General features: G+C 44.3%; 1 protein-coding gene across 4 annotated transcripts in view; it reads right to left on the reverse strand.

The window, feature by feature from the left end:
• Positions 1–22,596, reverse strand: part of LOC144121754 (uncharacterized) — a 65,568-nt gene that overhangs the window by 15,659 nt on the left and 27,313 nt on the right. For 2 of the 4 annotated variants that reach the window (XM_077655124.1, XM_077655120.1), the window contains exons 2-3: positions 8,915–9,332; positions 1,442–6,593 (exon numbers count right to left, since the gene is read on the reverse strand). In XM_077655124.1, coding sequence (XP_077511250.1) covers positions 1,442–6,593; positions 8,915–9,306 — 5,544 coding nt within the window. In that variant the 5' untranslated portion in view covers positions 9,307–9,332. Of the gene's footprint in view, positions 1–1,441; positions 6,594–8,914; positions 9,333–16,442; positions 16,557–22,596 lie in introns of those variants that run through there. The other 2 variants (XM_077655122.1, XM_077655123.1) reach the window with 2 other exon arrangements.

Here is a 22,596-nt window from a genome sequence, read left to right on the forward strand (position 1 = left end):
CATGGAATAAGAAAAGGAAAGTATGTGAAAATAACGTGATGTCCAGGTGCCTTGTGGCAGCACGGTTGCTGATTTCATCAGGCAGTGCAGAACTGCTTTTCATTTAAAAACAGTGACATATACTGGATGTGAGAACTGCCTTCTTGAATGTCAGCTGTGCAAAACTGAAACCACAAAGTAAGGGCCTGGTATGAAAGAGGTACCAGCTACGGGTACCAGCAATGGATACGAGCAACAGGCAAGACTTGACTCCTCAGAGGTTCCGTCTCTCGCAGTTTCCCTTATCTACCCAGTAAAGTTTGAAGCCATATTGTAAGCATACAAGCCTCAGTGACCACTGACACATCCAGCACTCATGCATATGTGCACGTTTTGCAGATATTTGCACTTCCTGTAAGAATTTTTTTTCAAGAAAGACCACCCTAAGAAAGGCTTCAGGAAAATACCTAGGGCATCATTCGCAACACACCTGCGAGTCATATGACAGCATTCTTGAACTAATGTGAGACAGGAAGCAGACGTGGGCAAGTTGATACACTGTCTAGCTCTGCTGTGTTGTCTACTTCTTTCTGGTCCTTTGTTTTGCGCTCTGTTTTCTAACACAAGAAACTTGCACCACTTTGACACAACAATATATCCAGACATAAACAGGCAACTCTGCGATGGTAAGAAAAATGCATACTGGATGCCCCAGCTAAAAGTATTTGGTGGGCTTTCTTTTAAGGCTGGTAAAAAAATGCTATGTGAATGGTGCCTTGGTACAAACATTACAGCCAGCTGTTTTTCAAGGTGATGCACAACTTCTGTATTGACACACTTTATTCCTGACACCATTCATCTAAAACTTAGCTAATTAGTCTTTGCTAGTTAATGAAGGTTCCAGAGAAAAAAAATACTGTGGACTAGGCCATGCAAGTCTCAGAAGCACTCAGCTGGTTTCTCTCAGCTAGCGCACTCCATATTTTCAGAAATCTTGGTTACTTTAGGCTGAGACACCCACTATGTTCTTTGCTTCCAAACCTAACCTCATCACATAGTGCAACATTTTTCTGTGCTCCTTTCCCACACTGATGCTGGTACATGTGGCAGCAAAGCAGATAAGAGCAAAATTAATTATTTCCCTGCAAGTAGCCTATATAAAGCAGTATAGCAGCCAAAGGACTGCAAGGTCTAAGATGAGCACGAAGGATAGCAAGGTGGTTCCGCATGCAGGCTGAACTTGTTTTTAGAATTATCCGCAGTAACAAGCCCTAGACCTTGTGTAAAGCTTAGACCTTGGGCCTGGCAATTGCAAACAGGCCATGCTGTGCAGTTCGTTACGCAGCTCTGAAACTTGGGACTTGCATGGATGCCATATCAACCCTACCACGCAATTTAAAAAGATAGCCTCCAGGGTGTTTAGTTTTCACACAGGCAACACATCTTGGCTTTAAATACTCACCTGCGCTCTGCTGCACTTCTTCAGCATTTCGCTGGCAGTGTTGACAACTTCCTTCTCACCAACAAGTCGGGTGTTGCCGGGCTTGCGGTACACGTAGACGCTCCCGCCGGGCACGGCAGCCTTTACAACGCTTGCCACCAACTCCGTGCTCAACGAACTCTCAACCTGTGCAGCCTCAAAGGTGAGCAGGCCATTAAAAAGCTGCACAACCTTATGAAAGTCATTCAGGTTGTTGGCTCGTAAACTCATGCGAACCACCTCTCCGCATGGGAACGCATCACACTTGAGGTTATCCTCAGGGCGCACCCCTTCTTGACGGCTTAGCTCCGCTTCAACCCTCTTCTGCACAGCAGCAAAGAAGGTGCAGGGAAAGAAAAAGACTCCTTCCACAAGAGACTGAATGGTGAGTGGCAGTGTGGCACTGTCACCATTGCTGGGAACCAGTGTGTCCTTGAGAAGAGCGCAGGCACTCTGAGCCATGACGGCATCTTCGAAGGACATCCAGCCCTTGAACATGTAGTCTCCGGGCTTGGGAATCCTGAGGCTTACCTTTGACCTGCCAACACCTGGTTCTCTTTCGAAGGCTTTTTCTATGGCAACTTCCAATGCTTGAAGCTGTTTCTGAGATGTCTCAAATGCCGGTTCATGGATGAGTCGAACGCTCTTCAGCTTTGGGGTTAGTGATGCTTGCAAAGCTTTTTCAACGGAGACCCGACTGATTGTAGGTGGTAGACCACTTATGTATAGCTGGCATGGCATCTTTTTGTTGCGATCGCAGGTCACCACAGCACCGTCGAGCTTCAGACAGAGTGGCAGCAATCCCGCAATCCGGTCAAAAGATGCCTGGTCGGGAAGTTCGGCAAACGCGATGCCCGTGCAGCGCCTACGTGGCAGGGAGACCTGCGCATGAAATGCTGGCCTTTGGTTCCTCTGCTCTTCATGGTATTCCAGAGCCTGTCCTTTCACAGAAACTCTCAGTTCGTCGTCCTGCTTGGACAGAGCACTGTAAGCAGCACTGGCTTCCTTCGCAGTTTTGTAGGTGATCTGGAAGGCACTGTCCTTCTTGAGGAACCAATACTGAACAATGTCTCCAAGCTCATTCACCCTCTTCCGGAATTCAGGAAGTGGGATCTTCACGTCACCTACAACGATAGTGCGGAAGTTTGTCGGTGACAGCAACTCATCCACTTGACCTCCGATGCCGATGACGGCAAGCACGGGCTGGGTGCTGTAAGCCGAGTCATGCGGTGTAAGAAGCACTTCCCTGTCCTTCTTGGCAAGTCTCGCCACCTGATCTGTGACGATGCTCTGAAGGTATCGACGAGCCTCAGTGCAGTACTGCTTGTGGCCTGTGATCACAATGCATTGTCTTTCTGAGTCTAACGCAAGTGACCCCTTCATGCTGTCCTTCAAATTCCGCAGCTTTTCTTCAATCAGCTTCAATGCATTTGCAGGGGCAAACTGGTAGTTCCAGATTAAATTTCCAATAGGGCCAAATCGTTCCTGAAAATTCTGGTTTGCTGGTTTGCCCAGTTGCAGTGGTGTGGCAGGATCACCTAGGGAAATTTCACCCTGACGAGTGAGTGATGAGAAGTTGAGGATTTGCAGCTTTTTTGCATCCCTTGGCTTACAGAACAGGCAGCAGACAACATTTTTGACATGGCTTGTCCTCTGGTCAAATAAGGACAGCGGCGATACCTGCAGCCTGCTTCCGAGAGTAGGGTGACAATAGCCCCGTTCAGAGGACTGAAGTAGGCCTTCTGGAAAAGACTCAGCGAGAACTTGACCCATTGTAACTGTAGCATTCTTCTCTTCGGCGGCCAAACTCGCACACAAGTTTTTGCCCTTGAAGATGTCAAATTCTGACTGAATCATTTGCGCGCTTCTATGCAGGCAATTAATGAAAGCCTCATTGATGCCATTTACCTCGCACCATATGCTCTTCATTTTCTTTGGCACAGCAAGCCAGTTCTTATACATTTCTATGATTCTCAAAAAGCCGCCATCTCCCTCGGACAATGGGACAGTTCGCTCAGTGCCATCCATGTTCAGCAGTCTGTACGCAGCGCGCAAGTCTTCGAGAGCTAAAATTGAGAGCAGGATAGCGTGAAGTGATGAAGCTCTGCCAAGTGACCCCACTATCAACTTGCCTAACCTGGGCTCCAGGCCAGTACTGCATAGCTTTGCACCCAAGTCAGTCAGCCGTCCATTCATGTCCAGTGCCCCAATCTCGACAAGTGCCTTGTTGGCGTTTTTCAACAATTCCTTGGGTACCTTTTCCAGAAATGAAGTAGTAGTGCTAGTCTGCCGAGCTGAAACACGAAACACAATGTCCTCCATAAATCGGGAGTTTTTTTCTTCCACTGAGAGAGCAAGGGCGAAAGAGTCTCGACTGTACAGTCGGTAGCACGTTCCCTGCCGGCGAATTCCAGCCAAGAATTTCCGTTGTTCGGCTTCAGCTTCAGAGATGCATGCGAGCTGCATAACCAAGATGCTATTTCGCGAAACGATTGTCTGCACAAGGCCGCTGTCGACAACGCAACGCACTTGCAGCATGCTGGCACTCGCGTCAGGGCACTCCACAGCGAAGAGCACCCTCCAACAACCGCTTGGCAGTGCACCCACCTTGGATGCCATAGCCTTTCCAGGGTACAATACCTCATGGCGAACACCGTCCCGGAGTTGCCCCACATGCTTTCTATGCTCTAGCATAGCATCTGCCATGAACGCATCTCTCAGAGAAGGCAAAAATACGAGGACGTCTCCGCCAAAGCTTTCTTTCTGGCAGAACTCAAGTGCAACAGCTACACATGCAGCAACCGTGTTTGTAGGCTGCTCTTTCCAGATGACGTCCACAGGAAAATTAAGGAAACACCTTACTATATCCTGGGCCCCGAGGCAGAAGGACTCCTGGATGGACACGCATACATCAGACTCTGTGCTGCACAGTACTAGACGAACCTGAGACACAAAGTGCTTGCGCAGCACGGCCAAGGTGACACGCTGGTAAGCACTGTCCTCTTGCAGCCCGTCGATGACTATGGCCTGGAAGCCCGCTAATGCTGTTCCGCAGCGCAAGAACTCCTGAACGAAGTGGCGTGCAGTGGTGAAAACAACTTTGGACTTTGGGCTCGGACGCTCTCCCGAAACGGTCCAGCATTCCGATGGCCCCAGAGCATTTATGCTTCCAGCGCACTTTGCGCACTGTTCAGCGGTGAAGTCGTTGGGTTGAATGCTGAGCACCCTGCAGCCGAGGTCTTGCAGGTACGACGGCACTTCAAGGCTTGCTCCAGATCCCGGAGACGTCACCAGGAAGACAATCTGCCGCTTGTTCAGGCCATCGAGTAACTTGGACTTCATGCCATAAACAGCCGAAGACCTGCGTAGCCTTGCCACTTCAGTCACCGTAATGCTCTCTGCTTCTTGCGGAGATGATGGAAGCTTATAAACGGTGCTGTTGAACTCCCTCAACTGGGCTTCATAGGCTTCTACAAGTTTCTGCAGGGCCAAGCGCTCTTCCTTTGACTTCTGGTCATTGCCTTTGAGGCAAGCAGCCTGCTTCTTAATGGCTTCGACCTTGGCCTGATGGGCATCTATTGCAGCTGTTACTTTCTTCACAAAACTGGTTGCACCTGGCCCGGGCACTGCCGTTTCCTCTGCCGCCACCTTTTCGGAGAGTATACCTAAGCAAATGGGCATGTCACTCCCACTAGCAGCCAGCTTGTTCAGAACTGCAACCGCTTTCTTAGCCTTGTTGGTGCTTGGGTAGACCAGGTATACAATGCTGCCAGCAGAGTCAACTTCAAGAACAAAGTCTTGAGGAATGCTCGTTTTGGACAGGAGGCTTCTCCAGTACAGCTCGTTTTCTTTATGCTGCGTAGCCAGCAACCCAACCTTTGCGCGGACCTGCGAACCCACTTCAGACAGTTTTCCCTTTTCTGAATTTGTCAACTGGTTATTTTTGTTTGCTTCATTGAGACAACCTGCAGCACCGGCAGAAGCAGCGTTCTTTTTCGCAACAGCTGTGCCATGGAGTACTTGTGTGTTGACCTTCTGACAGCCTGCTGGCAATTTTGTAACCGCCAACTTTTTTTCCATGGAACGAGTGGTCTCTTCAGCTGCCTTAGCAGTTTTTTTTAGATTTTTGGACTCGGTGCCCACTGTTGGTGCAGCTTTCCTGAGGTCACTGACAAACTCCGAGTAGCGGATACTTTCATTGGCCGCATCGGTAAGTGCCCTTTTGGCCTGGTCATTGTGGATAAGCACAACGTGTATGAGGTCCCTGTACCGGATCTCGTGAATCTCTCTTGCAAAGTCAACATCGCCGGAGATGAGCACGATGCGGGAGTTGGTCAATTTGTGGTCGTCAGAGAAGCGCCGCAGAACGGACCGCAGTTTCTCATCAGCCGCATTCTTCTGGTCTCCCGGAACGTGGATCACTGTCACCTGTGCCTCACTAAGCTCACCTACAACTACTGGTTTCATGCGGATGATGTCACAGGCGACGATGAAGTCCGCCTCCCGATGACCTGAGTAGAACTGCTGCCGCACCTTCTGCACAATCTTGTATGCTGCAACCCCACTAGGCACTGCACAGTTCTCAATGTCCCAGAAAACACTGATCATGCCAATCGATGACAATGTAGTTGGAAGAGCCACGACTGACTGGGAGTTCCCAATACCTGCAGCAGCCCCATCATTGCCAGTGGACAAGACGGTATCTGTCAGGTCTTCAATGTCTTCAGCCTTCAAACCAATGCCCAGTTCTTCTTCCACGTCTGGTTCATCATAGTACAAGTCATAGTCATTATTGGTCGTATGACTGCTGCATTCAACGTCTGGTTCGTCGCAGAGCACACCGTAGTCTTCCCCACCACCGTGCTCACTCGTAGCGTCAAAATAGTCAGAGACACTGAGAGCACAGCTGTCAGACAGCACGGATATCTTGTCGTTTCCTGCAGTACAGCGCAAAGCTCGCTTGAAACAGAGCAAGTTTTCCCCAGCGCTAAGCCCTTGTCCCTGGTTCCATGAGCCACCACCTCGGCCCCTGGAGTGAAAGCGACCACGTGGAAAGCGACCTCGTCTTCCCCTTGTGTGGTGACCGCGGCCGCGGCCCTGCTGGTGTTGCTTCTGGTGACTGCTTGCACTGGCACTGCAATTTGAGGAGAGTACCTAGTTATTTCACAACAGAGTACAAGCAGCATGAAAAGCACATTCACTTACATGACTCTACAGAAATGAAATGAGGCAGCAAGCAGTTACCTGTCGGACTGATAACATTCACTTACAGCACGACATTTTTTCCAACCAAGTGGATTAAACTTCTTATCTTCTTCGCTTTTATGTTGATTACTGTCCTAGTTCTGGAACATTACAACTGTATCACGATCCAACAATGTTAGCACCAGCAAGAAGTATTCTGACATCGGAGGCATACTTAAAGGAGTACAGACTCCTAACTTGCTGGCGCGCTTTTTCTTGTTTGTGAAAGGGGGTCTGTGTACAAATAGATCAGGGGAAAGAGTTCTTGGCGGGCGACACAAAACGGCGAGCAACACGGCGGGCAGCGCAGAAGATCGCCAGTCCAAACCAAGAGATCTCGTGCAGCGCGGCGACACTTGGTCTTTTATCGGTGCCTCGTCTTCATCGGCGCTTCGTCAGTGATCTGCCTATGCGGCATCAGGTGCGGCCGTCATGGTTCGCTACATTTGTAATGACGCGTAAGGCATTATTATACATAGATTACCACCTGGTATTCCCGTACAACCGCTAAATAATTTATAATCGCATTTCTTTCTCATGCTGTTTTGGGTTCGGTTTATATATGGATGTTTTTCCATGCCTTACGTGACACAAAAAAGCACTCTGACATGAGAGCCATCCTTAGGCTGTTCAAACCGAAAATGAAACAGCATGACAAAAAAAAATTCGATTATAAATTATTTAGCGGTCGTAGGTGAGTACCACATGGTGATTCAAGCGTATTATTGTCTCCCGCATCATTCTAGAGAAGAAAACATGTCACCAAAATTAGGTGTATATACTCATTTAAAAGATTAGAAATGAAATTCCTTAATCTTTGTTCAACATTATACCAAAACTAGATCACCACAGCACTTGGAAAAGTGCAGAAATTGAGAAATACAATAGAATCTCGATGATATAATTAAGGCTGTACAAATTTCGGAATGATATGAACTTGCAAAATTCTCTGACCGAAACTGTACAATGTGCAGAATTTCAGACGTCCCAAACACCCTCCCACGCTACTACGGATGACACAAGCATGAAACCCGTAAATGCACCATGAAGTACTGAGCAATGCCCACACATCACTGACGTCAAGGTCACCAGTCGTGCTGTATGGACCACGAGTAGCGAGCTGTGGCTGCGCGGCCATAAATAAATCCAGTCAGCCGTAAACAGGTCTGTGTGAATGCATTTCCCATGCTTCTGCATGCGGATTTTGTTCATTTTGGATGATACGTAACTTGGGATCCTACAAAGTTTTTCGTGACCCCTTCATTTGTATCATTGAGATTCTGTTGTAACACATCTGCCGCAGTCACGAAGTGCCCTCCAGTTGTTTAGCTGAACATAAAAGCACAGACTACTCTCTATATTGTAGAGAGATCAAGAAAACCTGAGTAAACCTCCATGCTGTTTTTGAACTGTGAGGTCATACTTGACTTCATAGCAGAACACACCTATGCAGCTTAGAAATTCAGCTTTTTTTTCATGGAGAGATCCAAAGTCCATGGAAGCACCTGTTCGTGCCTTCTGGACAACAGTGTACAATATGGGACAAAATATGCACACCCCGCTTTCCCATACCTATTAGGGGAGTCACTGACCCCCCCCCCCCCCCCCCCTTCCCCCTTTGTGCATACCTATGGGAAGCACACTTACTTCATTGCTGCTTGTATTGTCTCTACTACACGTGCTTGTCGAGTTTTCTTCACTACCCCTTTACCTCCTGCAATTAAGAGCCATGTTCACAACTCGTCAAGCATGATAGAGCGTCAGACAGTGCAACTGCTTGGTGCATCATTCCGACGTGACACATGGATGCACAGCTGTGCACGCTGACTGTGTAGCGAATGAAAGATCCCAGAGACAGGGCACCAAGTTTGTACACCAGTCAGCTACTAGCTTGACTTAGGTGGGACTGCATGACTGCATTTTTCTCCTTTTGATAAAAGCCACAAAGAAAGCAACATCAAGTGATGAATTTGTGATACTGCTATCAAGCAAAGGCCTTAAATTACAATGGGAAAGATTGCTTGACTATTACAATTCTTTTCACCAAGTTTTCTGTGGAGTGCACAGCCAGAGGAATTAAAAGCATGGCTCTATTCCAAGTGTAACAAATGGTGGTGGTAAAAAAAAAAATGGAATGAAGGTGTCTGCATTTGCCTAGTACTTTCCATTCATACTGATTTGAATATGCCCAAAAGCATACATGGTACTTGCCTGAGACACTTGTTGCCATTACTGCTCTTTGTTGTGCCCCTTTGCTTTTGGCAGCTGCCGTTGCCACCCCTTCCTCCGTCAGGTGGATGTGAACCTGGCCTGGCTGCTCCGCCACCACGATGAGCACTGCCACCACGATGAGCACTTCCACCATGATGGGCACTGCCACCTTGATAGACACCAGCACCAAGAGTGGCACCACCACCACGATTGGCACCACCTCCACGATGGGCACTCCCACCACGATGGGCACTACCACCATGATGGGCACTCCCACCCCGATCGGCACCACTACCATGATGGGCACCACTACCATGATGGGAACCACCACCACCACGCTGTGCTGGGCTGGACTGGTGGGAAGCTTTCGGTGCATGGCTGGTACCCCTCATAGTGCAGGGACTCTCTCCGAGGGCTACTGCAACAGCAACAAGGCAGATGTGAACGGCTGGGCACATCATGCTTTCCAATGTTTTCATTAGATTAAGGGCCAAGAGAATAAAAAACTACAAGCAAATAAAAACAGCTCCAGAACTGCTAAAGCTACGTATGATCAACAGGTTTGTCCTTATGATGCACGGTTGAATGGATGGGTGCACACAGATGAGTATGCAAGCTTGGGTAGATATGTAGATACAGATCTAACAGTGGCCGTGTGGACAGACAGACAGAAAAACTTTATTTCTCCAAGTGAGTTTTAGACCCTTCTGGGTCCCTGGGCCAATTCACGGTCCCGCACTGCATCAGGTTGGTCAAGTTGAGACATGACATCGGCAGCCGGAGTCACCCGAGTAAATATGTGAATACTAGAAGGATGAACGCATAGGCTGACAGACTAAGCTTTACAACTGCAATATTGCATCTCCAAGACTATAAGATGGCTCGTGTCCATGCCTATGCACACAATAGTGGACTGTGCAATAACATTCAGAATTACAGACTAGTGTAGTTAACAAGTTTTGCACATAAATCAACGAAGTATATAACTCATTTCTCTTTAATGATTTAAGGTTTATGATGTTTGGTGGTAGCTATATACTAAACGTTGGAGAATTATACATGAAGAGGTTCTGAAGTATATAGATACTGTAATGGGACCGCTTATCATTATGTCGCCTCTAGAAAAATCTTGATCTTTCAAAACTTCAGTCAGCACAGATTTCATCGTAGATTTCCTCCACTACTCAGCTTGCAGACTTATTGCATGACTTGACATCAGAAAATGACAAGCAGCGCCCAATAAGTGACTACGTATTCTTTGACTTTGTTGTAAGCATTTTGTAAGCAGCCTTCTTATTCAAAAATTCAAGCCTATAATCCGACAACGACATACTCAAATGGAGAGCTGAGGACTTTTTTTACAGCAGCAGTCAGTGGTTCTAAATTATTTTTCTTCAAGAAATGTCTCAGTAAATTTTGTGGTAAGGTGTTAGGGCTACTCTTGTTTCCACCTTATAACTAACATTAGAGATAGCATTGCGCCATCTTTTCAAGTTGTTGGTTGTTTTCTTTTTAAACCATTAATAACCACAGCGACTATGAAGCTTTGCAGAATGATTTCAGCATAGTGACCACATCGTCTACATATCGCATTAAATGCGGCCAAATGTATGCATGTTGCCTTTACAAGAAAACGCTCCTACCAATAGTACACACAGCAAATCCATGAAGCTAATTTGGTCGCAAGCAAAGAATTTAAATACTTAGACATTTCTTTTTTCACTTCTGACTTTGACAAGACACAATTAAATAATAAGCAGAACGACCTCTGCTGTAAGTTTTCTCAGGCAAAATTTTAGTTTCCTACCCAGCGACCTGAAGCAACAATTATGCTTCACACACATACAATTAATACTTGAGTATGCAGACATATATTGGGATCTTCATACAATAGAACTAGTCAAGAAATTTGAAAAATATACAGAACAGGGCTGCCAGGTTTAGCCTGAGTATAACTGTGAGAGAAAAGCTGAGTATGACAGAAGCTGAACATACTACTCTAGAATGGCTGGGCTTGAAGACTAATACAAGAAACCAGCAACTAGAAATTTTCTGTTACAGTATTTATCATTCCCGAACTGACACTGACTACAAGAAAACATAAAACTCTTAGTATACATCTCAAATAAGAGATTGGCCTTTGAGTGTCAAAGAAATTGGTTTTGAAAGCGTCATTTTCAAGCAGTATATAGTATTCCATTTTTTCCAAACGGCGTGAGCCTGCAACCTTAATTCTGCCTTATACATGCTACATCCGTATATATGGCACTGCATAGTATCGTACATACAGCAAGGGGGTGTTAAATATAAAATATAATCTCTCTGCTGTAATGGCTAACCAGCAATGCAAATACTGAATAAAAGAAAAGCAAATGCCGAAATAAACAAAATTTGACAAAAGCTCAACAGCTATGGTATCATGCCACTGAACACAATCACAGTGTTTGTTCGTGGCCAAAGCAAGCATTCTCTGTGGGCATGACACAAGGATACCTGCAAACCATAGATGAATTTCCTGTATGAAAACCAGTTATCGCAATTCTTTTCGACAGGAAATACAATATCACCATCATCTGCAATAGCCAATTTACGTTCACTATACGACACAGGCCTCTACCGAAGATCTCTAATTAACCCACCTCTGTTCAAGCTGCAGCCACCCTATATCAGCACACTTTCCAATCTCATCTGCTCAGTTTGATTTAGGACTGCCCCCTAGCTGCTACATTTATCGTCTCTTGGAATCCACTCCATTACCCTAAAGGACCTTTAGTTATGTTCTCCATATCACATGCCCGGCCAGTGGCCATTTTGTCTTGATTACGGCTAGGACAGTATTAATTCGCGATAGTTACCCACCCTGCTCTCCATTTGTCTCTTAACACTGCACCTGTCATTTCACTTTTCAAGTAGCTCACTATACTGCCCCTACAGCCATTTTAAGCTTTCTGATGCTGCAAGTCTCAGCATCACAAGTTAATACTGACAAAGATAGTACTCTCCTCTTCTAAGCATTCTAAGCATTGCCCAGTGTCAGGCAATGAGAGCAATCTTCGCACACATTGCACAAAAATGCGAAAAATGTATACATAAGAGAAAAACTTCTATGTACTCTAATTTCGACTAATGTCACTATAGGTGCTCTAGTAACTCTCAATCAAGCTTCCTGGTTACATACAGTAAATATGGCTTTATCTTTCCCTTTGGCTGGATCAGGATATCCATGTTCACAAAACAGTAGTGCAGCGTTTGCCACAACTTGTAAACACCACTGTCCTATTGCTTTCATATAGAGGCATACTTCTTCATAAAATATGTGAACTTTTGGACATCGATCATGACCTTCCAAGTAGGTCACAGCAACACGTAAACCTCTACCCTTCTCCGAAAAGGGCCCACCTAGAGGCCCATAGCTAGAACAGCATCACGAGACAATGCTTCTTGGAGACAGCAGGCTGCACGAAAGAACTGTTCACTTCAGGAACACTGCCAGAATGAATATTTCTGATGGGAAGAGGAAAATCGAGTCAAATTTTGAGTACATGCGATGTCTCCATGGTGTCGCCACTCATGACGGCCAAAAAAAATACAAAACACAATGGGCCAACGGGAGCTTCATGTATTCACTTAACAGCCACTGTTGAATGCATAGGCTGAAATGCTTCATGTTGTTAGTGAACAAAATAAACTCCTCTTTAGAGACAAAAGGGAGCACCCGGAAGATTTTTGGAATGGTGCACTCCAATCCCTGCTTCCCCTTGGCGCTGTGTAACTGGTTCACGGCCGAGACTGATATTCCTTTTTTGTTCCCATTTAAAAAAACTATTTCATCTTGCACATTACTGTCCCCAAGGAAAGAATGCCGCTGACTGCTGGACCTGCTCTCTCAATTATGCACATACACTCTGAAAATAATCTTTCAACATCACAGGTGCCACTTGAATGCACAACTGCATTTGGGATGGACATCGTGGGTTACGCTTGATACAATAATGCCACTAAAGCTGCTAACAACAGGCACTTTAAGACCTTAGCCTGAAAAAAGGCCACACCCTGAATGACAGGTGTTAAAAGAGATTTTCAGTCATCGTCAGTTAACTGAAAACGATGGTCTGTGATGGTTACCAATGTTGATGGTTACACTCTTCTGTTACTGTGCTCACTGAGCATGGGCCATTGGTGACCAATAGTTATTGTGCACTATTTCAAAGCTACCAATGCACTTTCTGACTTATAAGTTATACAATGCAATAAATCAGCTTTCAATTTTAAAGCAACTTGAAAATTTCCTACGAAGCAGTGAATTTTGGTGTAGAACTGAAAAGCATGCTGTGCAAGTTTTCTTAGCAATTATGAGTGCCAAATTGTGTCATATCCAATCTGCCTTGCAAACAACTTAGATGTTATCAATGTTCTGATGTTTAAGCCAATTTTCTTGAATGCTACTAGTAGCAGTAGGTCTCAAGATGATGTTGGATAGTTGATCTAATTAGTAGCAGTGGGTCTCAAGATGATGTTGGTTAGTCCGGTTTTAGCTTTGATGGTGAAGCGAAACGTTGAGTTGGGCTAGTTGATATTGGTTCAGTGTAAAACAGTGCAAAAGACTAGAAGCCAGAGAAAGAAAGACACAGGACAAGCGCTGACTCACAACTAAAGGCTTTATTTGCTAAAAACTTTGTATATAATGGCATGAAAAGTGATGACACAGATAGAACACAAGAATAAAAACAATAAAAACTGCCCAGAGATGTGCATGACCTTCAAACATTCTCAAGGAAAGCAATCTCTTAGAACAACAAATGTTTTACTGATGCGCTTCTGCTGGTTCTTTGCGATACGGAAAGCCCCAACCACTTCTCTTGTAGTATGATCCTTGTGGGTGTAAAGTGCACGTGCCTGATGAAACAATGCTGTGTACTTTTTCTTTTTTCCTCATTTCGTCACAAGAATAAAAACAATAAAAACTGCCCAGAGATGTGCATGACCTTCAAACATTCTCAAGGAAAGCAATCTCTTAGAACAACAAATGTTTTACTGATGCGCTTCTGCTGGTTCTTTGCGATACGGAAAGCCCCAACCACTTCTCTTGTAGTATGATCCTTGTGGGTGTAAAGTGCACGTGCCTGATGAAACAATGCTGTGTACTTTTTCTTTTTTCCTCATTTCGTCACACTTTAGAAAATGTTTCACCAGACATGATAGGCTGTTTCCAATCATTAAATTGTTCCTACGCTCTTGCTAGCACTTGTTGAGGCACCACCCAGTCTGGCCAATGTAACAGGCCCCACAGGAAAGGGGGAAGGCATACACTACACCTGTGCTATAGGCAACGAACTTATCGCTGTGCACCATGTCGCACATTTTACTTGTCTTGGCCTCTTTCTTTCTTTGAATGGCTGGGCATACGTGTTTTAGCTTGATGGGGCTGAGAGAAAGACACAGCATTATATCTGCTTCCTACGTTCTTTCGATCGTAGATGTGAGATGCAATGTACATAGCAAAAAATTCAACTTGGCAACAGGGTGGGTGGGTGCCTTTTATTGTTTTCGTTGTGTTTTATCTGCATCACTTTTCATGCCTTAAGAGTGTTCCCTTATATACAAAGGCTTCAGCAAATAAAGTTTTTAGCTGTGGGTCAGCACTTGTCCTGTCTTTCTTTCTCTGGTCTCTCACCTTTTGCGCTGTTTTACAATTGACGATGAAGACCTTCACAAACATGCCCAAAACAGCAAATGCTCTCCACCAGGAAGCATTGTTTTCTTCTCTCTGCTGGTTCACTTGTCTTTTTGTGCCACTTCGAATGTAATAGCAATGTTTGCAAAAATACAGCTGTTATTTGGTGTGTGTCAACATTATGTGCCCAAGATGTGGTCGCATCATTTCTACAGAGACATCCGTTCTGACGGAAAAAAGTACCTTTTCCCCAATGGCACTGTGCAGTGAAGCCAATGGTACCGTGCAGTGGAGACAGTGAACAGGTGACAAGATGAGGCAATCTAATCAAGCTCAAGGTCACAATTACAGGGGCATGTCATTTGATGCTTTGCTCATATACAATAACATCGTTGAGCTCCTATGACTGCACCTGTACTGGAGTGTTGCCAACTTGTTTTCTGGTCTTTCTTCCCAGATTTATGTCCACAGGACATTCTACTGCTCTTCTGCACTTGTTCAATGTCTGTAAGGGACTGTCACTATTAAGCAGCTCTTTCTTTCTGCATCATGTGAGCCTTGGTTACTGAAAGCTTTCTTTTGTAACTGAAAACAAAACTGACGTACTATACTCTGTTTGTATGCATAATCTATAATCTTTATTCACTTTAATGTGAAACACTTTGTACACCTGATAAATATATTAATTTCTTTTTTCACGATGTTTACAATATTTCAGTGTTTTGCTGTCACCTCCACAAATTTTTTGAATATTACAAATTTTGTTTGGTGAATTTCACTTTTGCATTTACTCTTTAAATGTCTATCAATCATAAAACCATTCACGGCAGTACATGTGTCTGTACTTTAGAGCATTTTCCAAAAAACAATATTTGTGAAATTATTTCTTTTGTAACACTTCGAAAAAATTGCTACTTTTGCTACTTTCTAAGAGGCAGTATTTCTTTTTTGCAGTTTAAACAAATGTTTGCCAGTCACGGCAATGAAACTTCCATATGGTTTTTGTAATAACATGCAGTAGCAACTGCTGGTATATTTCAGAATTTTAGAAATGTTTTATTTTCCGTGTTGCAATTAAGTTTTACGAATATCTATCCAAACTCATCAAGGCTTGTAGAAGATATAAAATTTCACATTAATGCATTATATTTAAATTTGGGTGCATACTAACAAATAGAACATATATAGCTTCATTTTGATAATGCTGCATCCTATGTAGCCGAAAACATTTTCAATCAAAAACTTAATGAGTCTCCAAAAAAGGCCCATTTTCCCATAGTAATGAAAGAGTTAGACATAACGAAGCGCCGACCAAAAGGTGTTGTCAAGATGGACGTTTCGACTTCCACACGGAAGTCTTGTTCACGACTGAACTAGTGAACAAGACTTCCGTGTGGAAGTCGAAACGTCCTTCCATCTTGACAACACCTTTTGGTCGGCGCTTCGTTATTTTCGCCAATGTATTCACCCGACCAGACGAGATTTCGTCGAACCCTAGATTTCTTCGAGTTAGGCATCTGCTAGTCTGCTAGTATATGTGTGGTGCCATCAGGGTTTTGAACTCGAAAGTTGCATTTTTCTGAAGGCTCCTTTAATTAAGTAAACCTGCTCAGTGCGCAGATTGTAAGCAAAACCAGCAGATAGCACCCGACGCAAAGTAATGAAAAAAGGACACCGCTAATTTGAAAGTTACGGAAAAGCCGGCATAAAATTTTTTTTTTTCCGCAATCAACAACGTACCAACCTCCTTGCTAATAGATATAAGCCAATACATTGCAACGGTGCATGCAGTTGCTAATTCTTTGTAAGGACTTTAAGTCCACTTGCCTTAACTGCTAATAGCCTTTCACTTGCCTTGTATGCTAATAGCTTAACGGGGGTCTCGGTTCTGGCAGTCTTCATGCCATATGTATAGGTAACGTAAGAGGGCTCTCGCACAGTTTCTGCCCTCACCGTTCGATGACGTTCTACGTCACATTTGCGGTATTACAGGAGTGCTACGTCCACCGCAATGGACGAGGGTGGCGCTGGTGAATACTCTCAAGGTTCTCGTACACTCAAAACATAAATACCCACCAAAGCAGCAGATTGGGCAGCCGTCGCCGTTGTTCAGTTGGTAAGAGCACCGGACGCGATATTTGGAGGTCGTCGGTTCGGATCCCACCGGCGGCATGGTTGTTTTTTTCTGCTGCTTTATAAGTCATTTACCTTAAAAAAAGCAATTCAGTGGCACTAGAAATTAATAAAAAAAAATAGAAACCATTCCCCTATGCACCTTGGTTTCGGTGACTGTTGGTTTCCTTTATATATATATATATGAAAAAGTGTCAGCGATAAAAACGCACTATATATATATATATATATATATATATATATATATATATATATATATATATATATATATATATATATATATATATACATATATATACATATATATATATATATATATATATATATATATATATATATATATATATATATATATATATATATATATATATATAGATATATATATATATATATATATAACCGCTGGCTCGTTTGCGGTGAAACTGCACACAGAGCTTGCGTATTATGGTAACTTTTGTATCGTAGCAAGTTTGACAATGGTACTTACTTAGTTCAGGCGCACATGATGCGAAAACGTAAGCGTCTACGAGAGATCGGCGAGCCAAAACCCGCAGACGACGCTTTTTCGCTGAAGGGCGGCAGTGGCGCCATCTGTTTGCGGTAGCGGAAAGCGTCACTACAAGGCCGCCGAGACGAGCGTTGCAAGCGCGGGCCCTTTGAATATGCCATTCCGGCCGTTTCGTCTGCTTCAATTGAAGCGCTTTCAACATTTTCGGCTAACTGAGCGGGAAAAAATATCAGAACAGCTGATTTGACGAGGCTTTACCTTTCAAAGAATATTGTTTGTAACGCCCGCGGCCGTCTCGGCGGCCTTGTCGTAACGCTTTCCACTACCGAAAACAGAGGGCGCCACAGCCACCCTTCAGCGAAAAAACGTCGCCTGCGGGTTTTGGTTCGCCGATCTCTACGTAGACGATTACGTTTTCGCATCATGCACGGTTCAACTAAGTAAGTAGCGCTGTCAAGCTTGCTACGATACAAAAGTTACCATAATACGCAAGCTCTGTGTGCAGTTTCACCGCAAATGAGCCATCGGTTGAGGCGGGGAAATTAGAGTTATAGCATATCGTTACCGTGTTTACGCTACCGTTTACCGGGCCCGGCAAGCAACGTCTGCGCATGCGCCGCCACTTACCGGTCCGCAAACACTTTACGGAATCCCTTTTAGCGTTGCGGAGAGATAGGGTAGCGTACGTTCGCTTGTAAACATACATGGCGGCGCCCTGCACGGCCGCTTCGGACCTAATACAGCACCGCCGCCGCGTTCTTCGGCGCCATTTCTCGCTATACATGAAGGCGTTCGCTTTTAATTTGCAAACTCTCACTCATACGTTGAGGTTTGAGTAACAACTAGGCCATGTTTTTGAGATTACTTGCCGATTTTTGAGCAGTTAAGCCTGACTACATGTCGTGTACATAGCCAAACAGCAACGACTACACCGCAGCTCTTCAGTTTCGTGCCCAATTTAACATTTTTCTGTTGTCATGATTTTTTTCCTCGAAAAAAAAAAGACTGGCAATTCTCTTGGTATATTCATCAGTAATTTCAGAAAATAAAAATGTTTCTCCGGCCTGGTGTTGGCGCGCTTTAGCTTACTGCCACTAGATGGCGCCACGGCGAACAGGTGTCGTAGTTGTGCTTTTTTTTTACAGCGCTCGCAACGCAACGTGCGCCCTGTATGCAAGCTTACTGAGGTCTGTGTAGTGAAATTGTCTACTGGCCACGGTAGGCAAAGGTGTCTAGCTTCACGAGCACATTTGAAAATCCGCTGAGTCGGCTGCTAGCTGAAGTGTAGTCTGTACGTCTTTATGTGCAGAGAAAAAGATTATTAAAGTGTAGCATTTTACTTCATAGAAATGATTGCAATGCATCCGTTTTTATTATCATTAAAAGCTGGGCATCTGCCATCATCATCACTCGTTTTAGCCCTACGGTAACTTGTTACGGGAGAGACGGTACGCTAAAAGGTCTTCTGGCGTGCGCCGCGCTAACCGGAAAATCCGGCGTCCGGTAACACGGTAAACGGTAACGTAAACACGGTAACGATATGCTATAACTCTCTATTTTTGAAAGTCTTCACGATAAAAACGCACGATACTGTATATGTGTTTCAAGGAAGACTCAAAAATTTTCAAAAATGGCTTTTGCGGCATAGTATTAACAGTGTTGGCGGACACCAGAAAGCCGGTTCACAGATATATAGGCAGCTGGCTGCAATTAGAGATTTGTAGCCGGTCGGCGGCTGCGTTTCGATGGAGGCGCAACGCAAAAGGGGCCCGTGTGCTTTGCGATGTCAGTGAATCTTAAAGATCCCCTGGTGGTCGAAATTATCCCGGAGCCCTCCACTACGGCACCTCTTTCTTATTTTACTCCCTCATTTGTCCCTTCCCTTACGGCGTGGTTCAGGTGTCAGCCGATATGTGAGAGAGATACTTCGCCATTTCCTTTCCTCAAAAAACCAATTTTCAAAACGCAATTTTCAAATTTTAGGGCGCTCGACTACTGATCCGGAGTTCCCGGGCTCGAACCTGACCGCGGTGGCTGCGTTTTTATGGAGGAAAAACGTTAAGGCGCCCGTGTGCTGTGCGATGTCAGTGCACGTCAAAGATCCCCAGGAGGTCGAAATTATGACAGAGCCCTCCACTACGGCACCTCTTCTTCCTTTCTTCTTTCACTCCCTTCTTTATCCCTTCCCTTACGGCGCGGTTCAGGTGTCCAACGATATACGAGACAGATACTGCACCATTTGCTTTCCCCAAAAACCAATTATTATTATTAAAATGCGATTACTGTCGCCGCTGTGGCTCGACAAAATTTGGCTGCATCGAGCGAAAATAAATAGGCTTCCGAAAGCATGCAGCCAAAGCAGCCCCTCCAGTGCATGTAACTAGTCAAAAAAGCCAAATTTTGTCGAGCCACAGCGCCAAGGCCCAAAGGTAATCGCGTTTTAGAAATTCTAAAAACTGATATGGCTATTACTAACGGCCGGCTACGAATCTTTAATTGCAGCCAGGCGCCTAACTCTACTAGCCAAAAAGTTAATTATTAAAAATGAGTTAACTGCCTTACTACTCAAGACGATTCACCGGTTTTCTGGTGTCCGCCAACACAGGTAATACTATGCCGCAAAGGCCATATTTTTACCCTCGAAAGCCTATTTTTGAAGAATTTTGAAAGTGTTCGCTGAAACACCCGGTATAAAAACAACATAAATGTAACATACTCGAAAATGGTGGAGCGTAACTTTGTACAAGCATGCAGGCCCGCCAGTTGCATGTGACGGCACACTACTTACGCTTTGCAAGAACCAGCTACGAGGAAGGCACTTCAGCTGCACTATACAGCACATGCTACTCGTATTCACACACACTTCGGAAAGGATATGATGGAGTCAAGCTTATCTGCCCATTACTAAGGGCCATGAGGGATAGCAGCGAATGGATAACCAACAAACAATGGTGTTGTGCATGCAAATACCGTCTAAGTGATGTGGTTACAAAGTACTGCTAGTTGAAAAACATCTTTACTGCAAGAACAGTGGGAAATGTTCTGGAATTTAGTGCTCGAATTATATTTGTAACGTTGTTCGAAAGTCATGAGCATAACAACATAGTAACGTTTCAAAGCCTATATTAACGCAATGTTTGTTTAGAGCGTAAACATAACGTTTTATGCATAAGTTACAACGTCATATGTTATTTCGTAGCGATAGCTACATTACTCTATCATTTCGAGCCTGCAGCGTGGCGCCCCTTGAGCTGCGTGGCACCTCTTGAGATCCGTGACGGCACCGCGGCTGATCACGTGGTTGGTCACGAGGTGCGGAGCAGGTGCCGGCGGCGCAGCGCGTCTAGCCGCCGATAGTGAATTCACATCCAGGGACGAAGATGAAGGTGAAGAAGGAACGCCCAGCGAAACGGAGCGGCGAAAGACTGACTTTGCAGTTCGACTCAGCGAGTTCCACTCGGCCAGCTGTACCTATCGCGCCACTCCAGGTTTAACCAGAGCTAAGCCACGGTCAATTTTTTTAACGATACAATTCGCAACATGTAACATTACTGCAATTCGCATAACATTTGTATAACACTATTTTAATGTTCGGTGCTACTTGAGGGTTTCTATTTCAACCATGTATCCCATGTAGCAGCGATGTAAGTTGTGTTAACATTTTGTTGCATTAGAACGTTACAGTAATGTTAAAAAATTAACGAACAACGCTATATCATGTCAAAAGCATTAGTTCAGTATTTTAAGTGAAGATTATTCGCACGTATGCACACTTTGAAATGTTATTATAAGGTATATATAAACATTGTTTTAATATAGCCTTGTGAACCTTATTTAATGTTTGAATCATAACTATAAAAGCACATTACAAATATATTTCAAGCACAGGGCTGCCGAACTTTCCCGACAGTTCTTGCAGTAAACATGATTATAACCAGCAGCACTTTAATTGCAACTAAACCTATTATATTTAACCTGCCTTAGACTGCATGCGCAGCCCCATTATTTTGTCACAAAGCTTTCCTCATTACTCATTCGCCACTATCACCCTTGGGACACGGATTCCATGCTATCCGTTCGGAGGTGTGTATATGAGTTGCACGTAAATTCTGGGGCTCAAGTGTCACTCGCTCTCGTTGGCGGGCCTGCATGCTCATGCAGGGTGCCGAACTTTTCATGAATGTTACATTCGATCATATATGTGTTACATTTATTTTGTTTAAATGTTTAATTTTTGTTTGGGAAGGATATCCTGACGTTTGTTTGCAACATTATAAGAACGTTAGAAAAAAACGCCATTAAGAACATTATACTCCGTTTCATACATCAGGTGCAGCGCTATGAAAGCTACGGAAATAGTCCGTACGGAAAAGGAAAGGGAAGCATGTTACTCCGCGCTTGTTCTGTCGCCGAGTGGTCTAAGGCACGAGAAAGCGACAGCTGGTAGTCAGCAGTAAGAGTGCATTTAATCAAGCAGATCACAAATGTGTCATGTATTAAGCCTGCAGTCACAGCCTTTAATATGTTTCGCTCCCGCAAAGGGCGCACTACTTTTTGGTCGTGGATGCTGGCAGCCCAAACAAGAGCGCTAGCTTTGACAGCGTTGCACGTGATGTATGAAACGAAGTATAAGCCTACGCTGAGTATTCTTTTTCTAACGACACATTCAGGTACTCATTTTCTCCTCGCGTAATCGGAGAATGGAAAGAACTTAGCTCATCATTAACAATGACAAATTCATTATCCAGGTTCGTTTCACAGTCAGAGCTCATTACAAATTATTATTAAGGTCTTCTAATGTGTGTTCCTGATTCTATTTTAAGTAGCAGTCTCAATAAGTAGAATTCAAACACAATTGCTTCTTTAAAATTTTTCGTTTTTGCTTATGTCTATGGCGTGCACCGCTGTTGTTTATTATATTCTACATTGTTTTATATTGTATTTTTGTATTACTTTATCGCTTGTACTTTGATGAATTTATGCCTCGTTTCTCCGTTATTTGTGTCACTCACACGTACATTTGTACGCGAACAAGAAATCATTGTTCATTCCATTCTGCTAGCCTCTCGGCTGAGAGCGGCAGTATTTTAAAATAATGATAATAATAAATAACATTTGACCGAAACAAAAATGTAAAATTATTGCACTGCTTCGGTGCTACGTGGAATGTATTCCTTGGTCATTTCTCGACGAAAAATTTTTATTAAAAAACTTCCCGCTTAAAGAAGTGATCGACTCCCCACCTCCCCGCCTCTTAGTGGAAAACTAAAGAAAGTGAACAATGCATATATGAACAACGACGAGCGCGTGGCCGCCTCTCCGGCCAGCGTGATTGGCTGAGCACCGAAGGAGGAATTTTTTTTTTGC

Source organism: Amblyomma americanum, chromosome 2 (genome assembly GCF_052857255.1).
Source record: "Amblyomma americanum isolate KBUSLIRL-KWMA chromosome 2, ASM5285725v1, whole genome shotgun sequence".
Classification (NCBI taxonomy): domain Eukaryota; kingdom Metazoa; phylum Arthropoda; class Arachnida; order Ixodida; family Ixodidae; genus Amblyomma; species Amblyomma americanum.